This window comes from Taudactylus pleione, unplaced genomic scaffold (assembly GCF_031769625.1).
Source record: "Taudactylus pleione unplaced genomic scaffold, aTauple2 ptg000086l, whole genome shotgun sequence".
Taxonomy (NCBI): Eukaryota; Metazoa; Chordata; class Amphibia; order Anura; family Myobatrachidae; genus Taudactylus; species Taudactylus pleione.
Genome location: NW_028284488.1, coordinates 31,458,689 through 31,475,224, shown reverse-complemented (window position 1 = coordinate 31,475,224; position 16,536 = coordinate 31,458,689). Strand labels below are relative to the sequence as shown.

At 44.5% G+C, this 16,536-nt stretch overlaps 1 protein-coding gene across 9 annotated transcripts in view; it reads right to left on the bottom strand.

Annotated features, from left to right (window-relative positions):
* MAGI2 (membrane associated guanylate kinase, WW and PDZ domain containing 2) overlaps window positions 1–16,536 on the bottom strand; it is a 1,049,810-nt gene that overhangs the window by 565,169 nt on the left and 468,105 nt on the right. Inside the window, exon 1 of one of the 9 annotated variants that reach the window (XM_088468810.1) lies at window positions 6,144–6,423. The exons of 7 other annotated variants lie outside the window; for them this stretch is intronic. Coding sequence is in view for 1 of the 2 variants with exons in the window: in XM_088468809.1 (XP_088324935.1) it covers window positions 6,192–6,210 (19 nt within the window). In the remaining variant the exon portion in view is untranslated. Of the gene's footprint in view, window positions 1–6,143; window positions 6,424–16,536 lie in introns of those variants that run through there. One more of the 9 variants, XM_088468809.1, reaches the window with a different exon arrangement.

Below are 16,536 nucleotides of genomic sequence, written 5' to 3'. Positions count from 1 at the left end.
TGTTTGCCTGTCTGGTTATGCATGCAGAAACTTCTTCACCGATTGGGATGAAACCAACGTGAGGTGGTCCAGTTGGATCATAGCCACATTGTATGGGTGTTAGGGTCACGTTTGGACCTCCTGTTGGTGTACGTTGGGTAAAACTTTGACCCGGGGAGCCTGTTCTGAGCCTTCCACTGGATGGATTTGGATGAAAAAATCACAGAAGGGTGGCAATTAGTCTGGGATGCCTAATGGAGTGGTTGGAGTCCTGGTCAAAACTCACAGCGGAGTGCTCCAGGCAGAACTTGACCCAGGGAGCCTGTTCTGGGCCTTCCACTAGATGGATTTGGACGACATTACATAATAAAACTTAATAGCTTGAAGATTTAAACCCGGGCAACAGTGGGTACTTCAACTAGTACATTATAATGAACCAGACAGTGTAGGACTGTTACCCCCACCAAACCTAGCCTCTCGCCATTCTTTATGACAGAAGGGAGGTGGAAGTGCAGGAGGTTTGAAGAAAGTCCACACTACACCACCTACTACATTATGTGGTAAAGGCACTGACCAAATACAAAGTAAGAATGTAACCATTTTGAACATCTAACATCCTGCAGTCACAGCAGGGAATAGTGTGATTATTCAGGTTTCAGAAAAATAAAATAAAGGGATCTCCCCTTCCATGGCTCACACCAAAGAATGCCCCTGAAGACAAAAAAAACCAAAAACCTTAAATGGTGGCCCAGGATAAATGTCGGGATCAATATCAATTCGTTACATACTAATGACATCAATTTGTAAGTACCTAAGAACCATTCCGATGTCAACAAGACGTGCAGAAACTTGAATACAGGCGGGGGTTTAGTCCAAAAGTGGGCGTCTTGGAGTGGCGGTGAATAGGCCAGGGCTTATTTTGTACCGATTCTATATGTCACTAGATGTTTATAGAGATCCCCCCCACTCTGGCAGGAAGGTTGTCCACCGCACTTTGGACCTGATTCAGCATGGATCACTATTGCGATCGCAGCTGTGATTTCGCACGCAGTTCTGCTTCAAAAATATGTTTGTAACCGCAGCCAGCATAGAGACGCCCACTACCACTTGCTCACATCCCTAACACATTGCAGTCCTTCGTACACAGATAACATCTGACCATCACACAAAATTACAGCAGCTCTGACCTGTTTAAGAAATTGCAAATCTCATCACATGCAGCGAGTACTAAAGCTGCGTATGCCATCGCAGTGGCAAATTTATGCATGCCCATGCAACAGTGTTCAAACGGAGAGGCATGTCTGCGTTTCCCTGGCCAAACGTTGATGTCTGGTCACTACCCCCAAACGCTGATGTCTCGTCACTCACTCTGCGATGCTTTCTATCTGCGTGCATGATCGCAGTGTGATCGCAATGCTAACCTGCGCACTGTGGTGCGTACGCACCATCAGCCAATCTGCATACGCTGTTACAATTGCGATCCATGCTGAATAAAGCCCTTTGTCAAGAAGCACCAGCATCGTAAAGTATAGACTAGAGCATGTCAAGGTAGTATCTTTGTGTAATCATATCCTTTCATCACACAGGACCAGGCAAGGTAGCATTGAGCATTCACTTTAATAGAAGTCCCAGACAGTACAGTTACCTGTATAGCAGATAAACAAGACCATGGAACATTGACACTTTGGCAAGAGGCCCGGGGGTATATTTATTAAAGTGCAGGTTTTTAGAAGTGGAGATGTTGCCCGTAGCAACCAATCAGATTCTACTTAACATTTTACTAGGACCTTATAGAACAGTGGTTCTCAAACTTGGTCCTCACACAGTTCACATTTTTCAGGTCACCCAGCAGATGCACAGGTGTATGCATTACTCACTGACATTTTAAAAAGGTGGAGCTAATTATTTCACTTGTGATTCTGTGAGGAGACCTGTTTAGAGTTTGAGAGTCTGTGTTCTAGAAGATAATAGCTAGAATCTGATTGGTTGCTACGGACAACATCTCCAGTTCTTAAAACCCACACTTTAGTAAATATACCCCCCAGACTCCACTGCTCTGACTCTGAATGGCTTATTCAAATAGAACACTGGTTCCAGTCCTCAAGTACCCCCCCCCTCCAAGAGGTCATGCTTTCAGGGTTTCTATATATATTAACAACTGGAATATTACTGACTGAGCAAAACAGATTAATACCACTTTTCAACCCAAGTCCTGGACTCTAGATTTGGAAGACATACTGCTTTTCCACTGTGGCGCCTAACTGATTTATTCCTTGATCGGTGCCATTCACACTGCACACGTGTGCAGTGGAACACTTCTCCCAACGCTTGGAGATGACATCATCTCCAAGCGCAGATAAACCCGGAAGTCCCCTTGCTGTAAACAGGACATCGGTCGGACGACCCGGGTTACCTGTGTGCACTGCAGGGTTTCACGGGTCACTCCAGTGTTAAACCCTGCAAGCTACCAGGGTTGGATTGCAAGATCACTCGAACTGTGAATCCAACCTTCGCCCCTTTTACACCTAGCAGCAACCCAGGTTAACCCTGCAATAATCTGGGTTTTAGCTATGGTGTAAAAGGGGTATAACTCACCAGTACATGATTAAAGAAATACAGAAAATATGACCTTTTCTGGGGGGGGGGGGGGGGGGGGGGGCAGGGGGGTTCCTGAGGACTGGAGTTGAGAACCACTGCAACAGATCAAGGCATCACTGGAACGATACACAGCTTACTTAGCAGGAGATAAATAAAACATGAATTGAATAGGCTAGTGGGTGAAGGCGTTACGTTACGTTTAGACGAAACAGAGACAGGTAAAAGATAAACTTGACATTGGACATAGTCTATTTACTGATATATTTTGAGGATAAAAGTGCTATCAACATTTAACACGGTTACTATAATCCCTAGGTCATAACACCTTCATCCATTAAAAGAAGTAATTTTTCAGAAAATTATTACACATCACCTTCATCCATTCGCCTTTTCAATTGGTAATAAAGCTTGAAAGTGTCGCACAAGTGTACCAGTGGTCTTGGAATCAACTCCATAAAAACTTATCAGACCACCTACAGTATTTTGAAGTACATAAAACTAATTTTACCACCAAACAGCAAATAGAACTCACAAATACGAGATTATACCAATATTTTGACCTGGAAACAAATTATGCTGATGGTTACTTGCCTAAATACCCCCTATATCTTACAGTTTGAATTGAGTGAATGGAGTTGATGTTCTGTCCCATAACTAACAATGACCGCTAACATGACATCATAAAGACCACCAATGATTTAGTCCAAGTTAGACAATTAAGTTAACATCCAATTTGATCAACGCATCCCTGCACATAGTCCCTGACATGCCTAATATGCAATAAGTAATGAAAAACCTTACAAATAATTGTACAGAAAATCAGCTTCTCTGCGATCACGTTACCATATGCTAATGATGTAAGCCCACCTTTATCAGACTTCATTCAACTACTGTTTTGTGCTAGAGGTAAATATCTCAATTAAAAAGGGATCTGTTATTCTTTTGCAGTCAGCTGTGACATACAACATACAGAATAAGCAAGGAGAGTTGTATGGCACACTCTACTTAAAATACATGTTATTTAGATCAATCCAAGATAGTCATTAAAAGGAAGCAACCTTTAGATGGCAATTGTTATTCTTCAGATGTACGCGAGTCGCATTATCTACTTCCCTTCTATATTTCCATGGCACAATTGCATTGATTTCCTCAAACAAAGCATTTAACACAGCTAAATGATCTACATCCAGCACACCGAACATTCATGGAAGGGTTTTTCCTTTCTATAGAATTATCATTGCACCCATTACAATAGCATTGTACAGAACACTACTTGACTGGACAATGTTTTTACAAAGAGATCAGTCAAAAGTCTTAACCTCTGGCTTGTACACAAAACTACAGGAATTTTAGCTCCTGCTTCATTCAAAATAAATTTTCGTTTTTTTGGAGGGAAGATAAGAATGTTGAGATTGACATTTTCTAAAGATATTCAAAAATCAATAATTTTTTTTTTTTTTTAAAAGCCATGATTGCCTTGAGGCATCTCAAGTTAACAGTTGCGGCTTGGAATTCGACTGCTAGAAAAAGCATCCTCCTCCTAAATAACAGTACAAAATATAATGTGCATATTAGGCATCAGGCAGGTTTATCACTGCTCTTTGCCAGCATTAATCCCTTATCACACTCTAGCAAGTTGCTTGTATGGCTCTACCTTTTATTGTATATTCAAGCCAGCTGCTGCCTCTGAACCAAGTCTAGTGTCATTTCAATGGTTGATGAGCAAGTATGCAGGCAGCCTTGCCTATGTTATCGCTGGCTCCACTTTACTCTAGCTCAGGCTAGCACAATGCACACAGCCTCCGCCGGCCCGGTCTTTGATAAACTTACTGTACATACACCTAAGTAACATACTGTTATTTCCGCATTCTGCTGACTTGCTTTTTTTTTCTGTTGGAAGACTGCCCCACATACAGTATATCCAGAACAAACATTTTTTAAGATGTAGCCTTAAATCATAATATTCTTGGTGACAGAAAAACCTTATGGATTGTCCTTAAGGTTATATAGTCTCTATATGTTGATTGGGCACAATATAGTAAAATAAAGCAGATAGTGCTAAAAGTCAGGTAACACCGTTCAACAGAAAGACTGTCGCCAACCTAAAGATGGGTACATACTATAAATATGTTGTACAATCTTACTATTTTGACCAATCTGCTCTACCATTGTATAGTGTGTACCCCACTAACCAATTGTTTCACCAGTCACTCATTGCATCATCCCATTGGATGTTCTGCATGTCCAATGGGACCTTTCCACTGATGACGTTGTGTTATTACATGAAGCATGTAATGATATATAGCTTTGTCATACAACGGATTGTGTAAGGTGTATGGCAATGCGATAAATATTGTTACATCGCGATGCCGGGTCGCACCAGTTTAACAGTGAAATCTCCCAATGTTTTTGTGTTTAGACAAAATTCACATAACAAATATTAGCAAAAGTACCGTAACGCTTATGTTCATCACTGACTCATTGGGTATATATGTATACTGAAATTACCACAAGTCATTCAACTCTATTCATAACACAATGAGCAACGCTAACACAACAAGATATAAATATAAAAACAGAATGAGAGGGCCAGGTTTTGCAGTGTGTGAAAGTCAATAAGATATTATATTCAGTACTTACATCAGAAAAGGTTAGCACATTGTTACACTGCATCTCAATCTGGCCAACCAAGACCCAGACATTTACCCCATATGCAGAAAGTCAATCCCTGAGACATTCCTTTGGCTACAAAGCATTACAATCTTTTGTCTAATAATTTTACATTGCAAAAAAAACCCCCTAAAACATAGTTCTAGTATGATAAACATAAAGGGTAAACACTCCCTGAAACCCTTGTGTGCCATTAGATGCTGCAGTGCTGAGAGCAGCAGTTTAAATAAGCTTTTCATATCTGTATTAGACATTTTGCTTTTTCAAAATACCAGTGTGCAGCACGCTTCTTGTGCCATGTAAATACCCTGATCTTATAAGAACCGGCATAAATGAACTGCTGTCCCACAACTCAAAGGATTCTGCACACTACAGGCAAGTGCAGCATCTCTTTGTTATTTAAGGCAGATAACCCCTGCTATTAGGCAGAAAGAGGAATGCAATGAAACCAATGCCTATACATATTGCAGCCAATCTGTGGGAAATAAATGCCTTCCTACACACACAGAAAACCACAATAGACATTTCTTATTTAATGAAGAAAATTCCAGGTGCTATTACAAACATACCATACATAGACATATGCACATTCTGCTTCTACTGCACCCAAGCAGCAATTTCCAATACACTTAGTAAAGACTACACATATCAGACAGCAAGCCTCCTGCACACAGCACAATTATCCTTCACAATATACTGTATGGCCAATCTGCTTATCTCACCTAGAACTTATAGCTCTAAACACAATGGATCTGCCCCAATCTGAATTCCCATCTGTCGATTACGGAAGTGGGTTTTCACAATTTGCTAGCAAGAAATACCCCAGTGTATAGCACATAACAATGCATAAATACATTGCAAGGAACAAAACACATATACACTCAGTCATCTCCTACCTTATTTCCATCCTCAGTCACTACATCATCCTGAAATATTTAAGTCACCTGTACTGATCCAGCCCATTTTCAATGGGAGACAGATAGCATTCTCCCTGATAGAATGGCCTCAGCTGTGCTGAGATATATATATTTCCAGCACGAATGCCTAGAATTTTCTGCACAAGCCAGACACAGCCACAAACTGCAGCTGAGCTCCTTCTCTCCCCTCCCTTTAAAAGATGAAGCTAGTGCTCCCCTCAGTCTCTCCCAGCCTGTTCTTGCTGTCTCTCGTCTCTCTCTCTTCCCCTCCCCCTCCAATCCAAACTCAGTGCAGCCAAGTCAGGGTCATTTATATTTCTCATCATGGTGACCTCTCTGCTGGTAGGGTCTAATGCTAATGGAATTGAAGGTGCTGAAGAAGAATATACAGGCATGGCAAAAAAAAAACCAGGAGTGAATATATAATTATATATATATATTATATATATATATATATATCTCAATTAAAAAGTCAGAATATGTGTCTCAAGAAAAAAATAAGTGGTCAGATCTTTGAATAAAACATGTCACTAACTGCCTTCGGTTCAAAATTTTTAAATGTTCCTGTAAGAATAATGTATTTTTCAATGAGAAGTGTGTCTGTTTCAGGTAAAAAACACACTTAATTTGGGACATATGTGAATTACACAGGTTCTGTTGCTAATTAAAACCAGGTGAAATGGAGACTTCAGCACCAGAACTTGTGTAATTCATATGTGTCTGAATTAAAGGGATGATATGGCAAGCCTACAATATGTATCTCCATGCATTAAGTCATAGTGCAAGGCAAAACAGGTGAGCAACTGCAGATTAATTAATTGTATATTTCAAACTGTGGAATAAGCAGCCATCCTACATGGTATTGTTTCCAACAGTGGAAGGTTTTGTTGATTTCTTAATGCTGTAGGGCACATAGTCCTGGCATGGTTTGGCTACAATCATTCCTTGGCAAGGTTATTGCTTATAACTCAATGGCACTGTGATCATCCTCAATCCATATCTCATAATATGTTTCTTGACAGAAGGGGTGTTTCCCAGTAAAGAATGTCCCATACACAGTGCCTATGTTGTCATCCAAATGCTTAATGAGCATGATACTGATGTTATTCATATATCATGGCCTTCTTAGTGAGGATATTCTTTTACCCAAATGTAAATAGAACTTTTGGCTCCAATATGCCTGGAATTGGCCAAGGAATTACCCCCAGCTCTTTTTGCCATTTCGACTCATTGATATAATGTGCTGATCTTATCAGCGGTCGTAGTGGTGTTAGAGCTAGCCAGGCAGCTGTGCAGGTTGCCTAGTACACACAAGCTACTTCTCTTTCCCCTGGGCTATCTCTTAGGCGCTGCTGATTATATATTAGGAGTAGGTTGGAATTCTGATTCTATAGGTTACCCAGCCTTTAAATACCTGTCTTGCCATTTCACCTGTGCCAGTGACAGTTTCTGTTCCAGTGGTATAATGCTGTGCTTCTGGAACTAGTTCTATATATTGAATTTTGTATTTGACCTTATCTATTATTTCTTGGACACGATTAAATGCTGTCTGCACTGACCTTTGGAATTGTCTTTGACTTTGCTATTTGTATTAACCAGTACAGTATGTGAAATTAGTTTTCTGTATTACTTTGTGGTCACTATTAAACCATTTTTTATATTATTGAGTTACTGGGCAATATATCATTGCTGCTTTGCTGTCAAACTGTATTTTGGTTATAAGATTTTGTGAAGTGCTTATACTATTAGATCAATATATAATATTTTACAATACATACTTGGGTAGTGCCGTAACATCATGACATCTGATATAGGGGGCAGGGCCAGCCAGCACCCTGAAGCTCGGCAGTGCACAAAGCATCTAGAAGACACTGCAGCTGTATACAAGGCAGGGTAAATGCTTGTAGTGTCTAAAGGATGCTACTGGCAGCACTGCTGCAGAGTTACTGGCTGCAGGGTGCCGTTCCATGCACCCTGCTAGCCAGAAGCAAGGACCATGGGTCAGCTACGGTGCCACCCACAGAGCCCTGCACTCTTTGCTGCGGTACCGGTCGCACACTCCTAGTTATGGCCTTGTACTTGGATACAGCATTATAAAAATGAGTCCTATTGCACTATTAGAAAACTTCTCAGCAGTTCTCATTGTGTTCCATGTGTTATATTGTCATATCACTCTGTGTATTAGGTGCTGAATGCCTAGTACATTTGGAGTGCTTTTTTAATAGGCCTGGTTAGTATCCTGTTTATTTCCTCTAATAATGCCATCTATGATAACTCCTTCCTACCTACACTGAAGTCCTGTTGGTATCTGAGTACCAGTAAGGAGAATAAGCTTTAATGAAAAGGTGGCTGTTAAAGGTCAAAATAAAGGTTCTGATTTTAGAGATTTATCACATCCACTGGTGTGATTCTTTACGTCCATAAGGATATTCCAGAGTCACATAATAACTTATTTAGTTCACTCGAAAAAAGCTCAAATGAATTAGGGGGTGTCCAAAAAGTAAATTGCACTGTGCTTTGATTCTAGGAGGACCTTGATGTATCTTGAGGTATATAACATACCTCCTAATCCAACTACCTGTCCTGTTGTCGATGTGACAACTAAGCATGCTATTCCAATGATACCTGCTCTGTGTGGCTTTTATGTTCATGAACTGATATACTTACCATAGCTGATCACTTTTATTTCTAAAGGTCTCACCACCGCTGTCCCGAATCAAGGGCCTGATTCAGCAGTGCACGCAAGTGCAATAATGAAAGCAGATTTCTGATTATCGGGAATTTGTCCGTGCACAGGACCCATTCTGTGAGTGCGCAGAATGGGTCCTGCGTAATCGCACGTAGTCATTTGATGCCTCTGCCTGACTGACAGGCAAAGGCATTTAAGAGGCTGTGCGGGGGCGGAGTCACCCGCCGTTCCTGGAAACGGGGGCATGTCCGCCCCATTTTCCAGGAGTGTCAAGGCAAGGGACTGCGTCAACCAATGCAGTTCCCTGGCCACACAAGCCAGTCTGCCTGACTTAGCTAGGCTTACTTAGCAGGCTGGCGGCCCGATGGTCGCGATGGTGATCCCAGCCTGCAACCACGGTCGCAGTGCTGGGATCGCAAATGCAGCAGGGGGTGTCATACACCTCCTGCTGCATTTGCATATTTACAATGACAGAATTGAAAAGCTGCCTGCGTGCAACTCTGCAATTCCGTTCCAACCGGAATCAGCCCCCAAGTCCGGTTGTTTGTTAGAAAATGTAATCTGCAGATCCAGCAGACTGTAACTGTTTACTTATTCCTGAGGACGCCACTGACGTGTAATTCCTTTATTGCAATCACTTTTTCTTCATTAACCTAAAGTCTTATTGGATGATTTTCTAATGAATTACTAAATACTTTAAATACAATCAGAATTGTTGGATGAATTAAAATAACTTTTATGGATTATTCAGAAATTGAATGCAAACAAATGGCACTTTCTAGTCAGTGCAATGTTTCAGATGCTGTGATATTTAGCTGTCTTTAAAGGATAGATTTTGAAAATATATCAAGCACCAACAGTTAGAGTACCAGACATCTAAAGCTGGGTACACAGTATACGATGTATCTACCCAGCAATATCATACAGCGATACATTGCCGTACACGGGGCCTGATTCTGACCCGCTTGCGAGTGGACGATGGAGCCCTAGTGCGCATGCGCACGACGGAGGGAGCTCCATCGCGTGCATGCGCGAGACCCGAATAGCGAAAGCCAAGCCGTCGCTATGGGTCTCGCACCAAAGGGGGCGTGCTGTCGATGTTGATTGACAGCACGCCCCCTTTGGTGGGCGTGCTGGGGGCGTTGCTGCCCAGACGGAGGCATTCCCATGGGAACGCCTACCGTCTGGGGCCGGCCGCACTGACATCACTAGTGATGTCAGTGGGAGTGCTTTTGGCTCTGATAGAGCCAAAAGCACTCCTGGGCTTGCGGCATCGAGACCCTACCGCAGGGTCTCGTCGGAAGCCCGATGGTCACAATGGTCTTGACCATCGCGACCATCTTTTTGGACGCTCGCATAAGCTGTGGGTGGTCACCCACAGCTATGCAAGCGGCCAGGAGGCCGCTCCAATATTAGGTAGGAGGGCCCTGATTCAGAGCGAGCGCTCTTGTCAGAGCGTCCGGCTCTGAATCAGGCCCACACTGCACGGTCCGGCGTACGATGGGGAGATGTGCCATTACATGATGCATGTAAGAGTACCGCGTTGGTCATTGCATCATCCCATCTGTTGTGCAGAACTGAGACAATGTGATTAACGACAGACTGGACTGCATACTCTACGATGTGTACAATATATCATTCTCATTCACGCTGGAACGATATAAGGTATAATATATCATATACAGTAGTGTGTACCCAGCTTTAGTGTGATTCTCCTGCCCATCCCAGGTACTGATCTATGCAGTACCAGATTAATAAAACAGCTAATAGGACTGCCGATCCAGGTTTCCATATAGAAATTGGCCCATCAGGATGATGTTGCTTAGCTATCCGCTGGAGCAACATGCCTGCTAGTGTAGTTTTAGAATCTCTGTCCACCGTAGATACTTCTCTTCATTTTGACTAGTGCTGTGTTATTAAATGTCACAATAGCTTGTATGGCACTGACTATGCCCCAACCATTTCTCACAATAGGCCCGCAATAATTTTCAGCTTCAGGCCCACATAGTAAATGCATCACTAAAAGTGAATATTTGAAGATAAATAACAATGCCAGATTAAGGTCCACATAGGCCTGGAGATGAAATTTATGAAGGGCCTAACGTATGTAACTGCAGTAGTGTGACAAGTGCCGTATTGGTGTGACCAGTGTGGAGGGGTGTGGTCTGCACAGGGGGTGTTGCCTGTGTCATGGGATGTGACTAGCGCCTACCTTCAAAAACCTCAATCTCTCTCCCCTCTTAAATTAGACTCTCAAATGTATATTGAGAGTCTATAAATGAACAAAGAAAAACGGCCTAGGAATGAACATTGATGCTTGACGGTTTAACACCATCAATGTTTTTCTTCTGATGGTAGCTGCCATTGAATGGTGTGGAAGCGATAACCATCCAATTTAAGATACAGCTAAATTCAGCTGTTTAACATCAAGACCAGTGGCGTAACATGGGGGGGGGTCACAGTCCAGGGCATGTGCAGTCCCCGGCACTACACATTAAAACAAACATGCCGCCGGCGGTGTGTTTGTTTTAGCACTGCAGCCAATAAGAGTCAGACAGACTCTTATTGGCTGCTGCACCCAGGGCCGGAGCCAGGCTGGAGCTCACTCATGAGCTCCGCCTTCCGGCTCCCTTACTGAGTGAAGGGAGAGATGTCATGACGTCTCTCCCATAGTGCCGAGCGGAACGGGAGCAGCAGACGGTGGCGGGCGAAGGAGCAGGGATTCCAGTAAGTATAATATTGTGTGTGTGTGTTTGTTTCTGTGTGTTTTATGTCAAAGGCACTGTTACTGGGGGCTCTGTATCAGGGGCACTACTGGGGGTACTGTATATTGGGCACTGCATAGGAGGCACTATATATTGGGCACTACTGGGGGCACTGCATAAGGGGAACTACTGGGAGCGCTGTATATTGGGCACTGCATTGGTGGCACTATGTATTGGGCACTACTGGGGGCACTGCATAAGGGGCACTACAGGGGGCACTGTATAAGGGGCACTACTGGGGGCACTGTATATTATGTCCTGCATAGAGGGCACTATATAAGGAGCACTATATATTGGGCACTACTGGGGGCACTGTATAAGGGGCACTGCATATGGGGCACTGCAAGGGCACTACAACAAGGGGCAATGCATAAGGGACACTACTGCTGGGGGCACTGCATAATGTGCACTACAACAGGGGGTATTGCAAAAGGGGCACTGCATAAGGGGCACCACTACAGGGGACATTGCATGATGGGCACTACTACAGAGGACATTGCATAAGGGACACTACTACAGTGGACATTGCATAAGGGGCACTACTACTGGGGGCATTAAGGTGCATATGGAATGAAAAGGAATGTTCCCAGAATGACGAGACATGCCATCGTATTCTTTTTTTCTTTGAATTCCTTTGATGCATCAAAAGTTTTAATGGCAGAACCCCAGAAAGCATTCAATGGTGGGCTTCTGATATCCAGCCCTAAACAACTCTTAGGAGCCTAATTATCAATATTATTTTTACAAAAACAAATGTGAAAAAGGGTGTTTTCACACCCTCTTCACCTTATTTTAGTATAACATAAATGTTCATGAAAAACTACTCGATGACCTTTAATTCACATATTTTTAGCTGTAGCTCGCATTTACCATTCTTGTAATGGGAAATGTGATCTGCCTGAGATTTAATAAAAATTAATTGTAAAAATTAAGTGGTAATACCCTGTGATAATAACGCCATCTTCAGATAGCGTTATCAGGGCTTTCCCACCGGTCCCCTGACTCCTACTCTGCTCTGACAGGCAGAGCAGAGCCTGGAGCCAGCCTCTGTGATCAGTTGTGTGGTCTAAATAGACCACAAGCTGATCAGTGGAAAAACAAATACTGTAGTTTACAAAAAAAACCCACTTACCTGATTCCAGGGACCAGAGATTGATGTTCCGGTGAGGTCCTCTGGGGCTCCGGTCAGCTGGTCTCCGGCCTTCTGCACTGCACTGTGACCCCGGTCAGCTGTGCTGTAAACCGGCATCTCAGTTTACCGCATCAGCTGACCAGGCTCACAGTGCAGTGCAGGAGCTCGAAGACCAGCTGACCTGAGGAGAGAACTCAACAGACAGGTAAGTGCTACCAGAGCCGCATTTAGACCTCACGGGGCCCTAGGCAAGATATTAGGGGCCCCCTCCTTCAAACAATCCTGTGCATATATTACAGTAGGTGTCACTGGAGCAAGACACTCACATCATTTTATATATATATATATAAATATATATATATATATATATATATATATACACACAGTTTTATATCTTTAAAGGAAACCTGTCCGATCTGTGGAAAGGGATAGGCGGCACTCTTGAATCCTGACGAAAAAGGTCTTAGGACCTTGAAACGTTGACTATGGCCCTCATTCAGAGCCGTACGCTCTGAGCAGAGCGCACGCTCTGAATGAGGGCCGGCCTCCATGAAAATGGAGCGTCCTTCTGGACGATCATATAGCTGTGGGTCACCACCCACAGGCTATACGAGCGTGCATTTTGATGGCTGCGATGGTCGAGACCATCGCGACCATCGAAATTGCGAGCCGGAGCCTGCGGTTGAGGTTTTCAACCGCAAGCTCCGGAGTGATTTTGGCTCTATCAGAGCCAAAATCACTCCCACTGACATCACTAGTGATGTCAGAGGGCCGGCTTTTGACGGGAGGCGTTCCCGTGGGAACGCCCCCGTCAGGGAGGCACGCCCCCGGCACGGACACATTGACAGCACGCCCCCTTTGATCGGACACAACGAGCGAAGGACTTTCCTTCGCTCGTCGCGTCTGGCGCATGTGCACGACGGAGCTCCCTCCGTCGTGCGCATGCTCAGTCCAGAACATCGACCCACTTGCGAGCGGACAGCCCAATGTATTTAATCCATCGGTGATCAATACACTTTTTTTGGAGACAAAAGAATGCCACCTATTGTTTTCCACACGGGGAGGGACAGGTTTTCCTTATCTTGCTCCAGTGACACCTACTGTACTATATGCACAGTTACTACAGTCTTCCTAGATCACATTATATATATGTGTATATATATATATATATATATATATTGTGATAGGATCACTGGTAAAGTGGTCTGTGGCAGGTACATTTGTCCCAGATTCCTGTCTTTTGTGTTTTAAACCCCCAGGAGAAAGTCTGCAGTGTAGCAGGCTTGAGTTTCGGCTTTTTGAAAAGCCGGTTTGGGACCTGGGGGTTGTGGGTGAGAGGAGAGGGAGGGCTCCACCCACGGCCACTCCAGGTTTTGGTTCTCGCAGCCTGGTAACAGGATTGTTAGTTTTCCACCTGAGAGTGGCCAATATAAGCCTAGTGTGTTGAGGGCTGATTGTCTCACCTGGGAGAGCAGGCAGGGAGTTTGCTCAGAGACACTTGGAAACCTAACCGTGAGTGTTGTGCTGTGCTTTTGTTGCTGGCGAGGGCATTAGGCCCTGCCAGGTTCTGGTAGTGAGGGAACTACCTGTGAAGTTAGTGCCCCGACAGGGCTAGGATTTATATTTATGTTTTCTTTATGTTTCTGACATTGTACAATAAAGACTGGCGCCGACCAGTTTGTACTTGCATCCAGACTGGTGTGCTGCTTCCCTGCTGCTGTGTGTGTGTGTAAGGAAGGAGTCCTCTACCCAGGAGAGGGACCCCCTAACCTAACTGTGTCACAATATGGTGGAGAATGCGGGCACCCACACACACTGAAGTTGCAGCAAGAGGAAAACTTTCCATTTAAAAATTAAAGGGACAGACACCCAATTTGTGAGTGTGGAAATAACACTGTGTCCTTGGAGTCCCATAGAGGAGGCATCAGCCAATGCTCAGAGAGGCAAGGTTCAGCTTCCAACCTACACCCCAGGACAAAATGGAGGACATTATTAAGGCCTTGCTTCAAGCTACAGCAGCTCAGCAGGAGACAAACAAAATTCAGCAGGAATCTAACAGACTTCAACAGGTCGCCATTGAGGAAACCCGTCAGGCCTTAGCGGAAAACCGCCAGGCCTTAGCGGAAAACAGCCAGGCCATAAAAGAGGTGGTACAGCACCTGGTCGCCTGGCCCAGAGATGTTAATACTGGTCCTCCCACCACCACTCACTCCGTACGAGCCAGTCACTTCCTCCAAAAGATGACTTCAGGCGATGATGTGGAGGCCTATCTCGCCGCATTTGAAAGAACGGCCGAAAGGGAGAGTTGGCCCCAGGAGCAGTGGGCAAGTCTGGTGGCACCTTTTTTGTCTGGGGAGCCACAAAAAGCATATTTCGACTTATGCCTGGCTGATGCCAAGGACTATAAAAAACTAAAACAGGAGATCCTAACTTGCTTGGGAGTCACCACCTTTGTTCGTGCCCAACGGGTCCACCGCTGGGAGTTTCATAAGGACAAGCCTCCACGTTCACAGATGCATGACCGCGTCCATCTGTCCTCAAAATGGCTACAGCCCGAGACGCTGACGGGACCACAGATCGTGGAGAGGGTCGTGATGGACCGGTACCTGCGATCATTACCTGTGACTCTGCGCAAGTGGGTGAGCCATGCAGACCCTAAGTCCGCGGACCAGTTGGTCAAGCTGGTGGAGAGGTACGTGGCGGCTGAGGAGCTGATGAGTATGCCCCACCGAGCCCCGATGGCGCTCCGGCGAACTCCCAGAGACACTGGTAAGACTGTTCCAGGGGAGAAGGGTGCTGGGCGGTGGAATGTACCTAAGACTGAGGGTGTAGAACCTGGAGACAGGCCCCGTAAACGACTAGACATTAATATGACTCAGTGTTTCCGATGTGGTGGCTTCGGCCATATTGATGCTAATTGTGCACTTACAACTGAACCTATGCAATGTGATACTGCTCATGTCTACCGCAGGGGGTCTTTCTTTGCACAGATAGCCTGTACGGCTGACCGGCAGGCTGAGACTGATAAGCACATGTGTGTACTCACTGTAGATAGCAACCGAGTAGAGGCACTGTTAGACTCTGGTAGCTTGGTGACACTTATAAAAGCTGAGCTGGTGAACCCCTTGAGGCATACAGGGAAAACTGTTGGTGTGACCTGCATACATGGGGATACTCGATATTATGTTACGGCCGAGGTGAACATCGAGACACCATGTGGCTCTGCTATAGTTTCTGTGGGTTTGGTGCATGGTCTGGTGTACGATGCAATATTGGGGAGAGACTTTGCTCACTTCTGGAAGTTGTGGGAAAGCCGTTTTGTTCCAGAGGTGAACAACCCGGATCCATTTGAGAAGGTTGTCGATGTAGTGGAGGAGGGAGTTTCTTCTGAGTCAGAGTTATTCCCTTTTTCTACTATGGTTGGCGAACTAGAGAATGCGGAACGTGACGGTTGCCCGCCAACTGATGTGCCTCCCATTGAGGTGGGAAGTGTTGTTGGGCCAGGTGATCGTCTGCCTGATTTAGAGGTCAGAAGAGAGGTCTTTGCCGTGGAGCAGTTGAATGACCCTACTTTGGTAAAAGCCAGGGAGAATGTAAAAGTAGTTGATGGTAAACCCGTAGACCCTGATAGTCCTTTGTCCTATCCCCACATGGCAATGTGTCAGGATTTGTTATATCAGGTGACTAAGAAGGGGGAAGATGTTGTGGAACAACTAATAGTTCCCAAAGCCTACAGAAGAACAGTGTTGGATCTGGCCCATGGTCATATAACGGCAGGCCATCTAG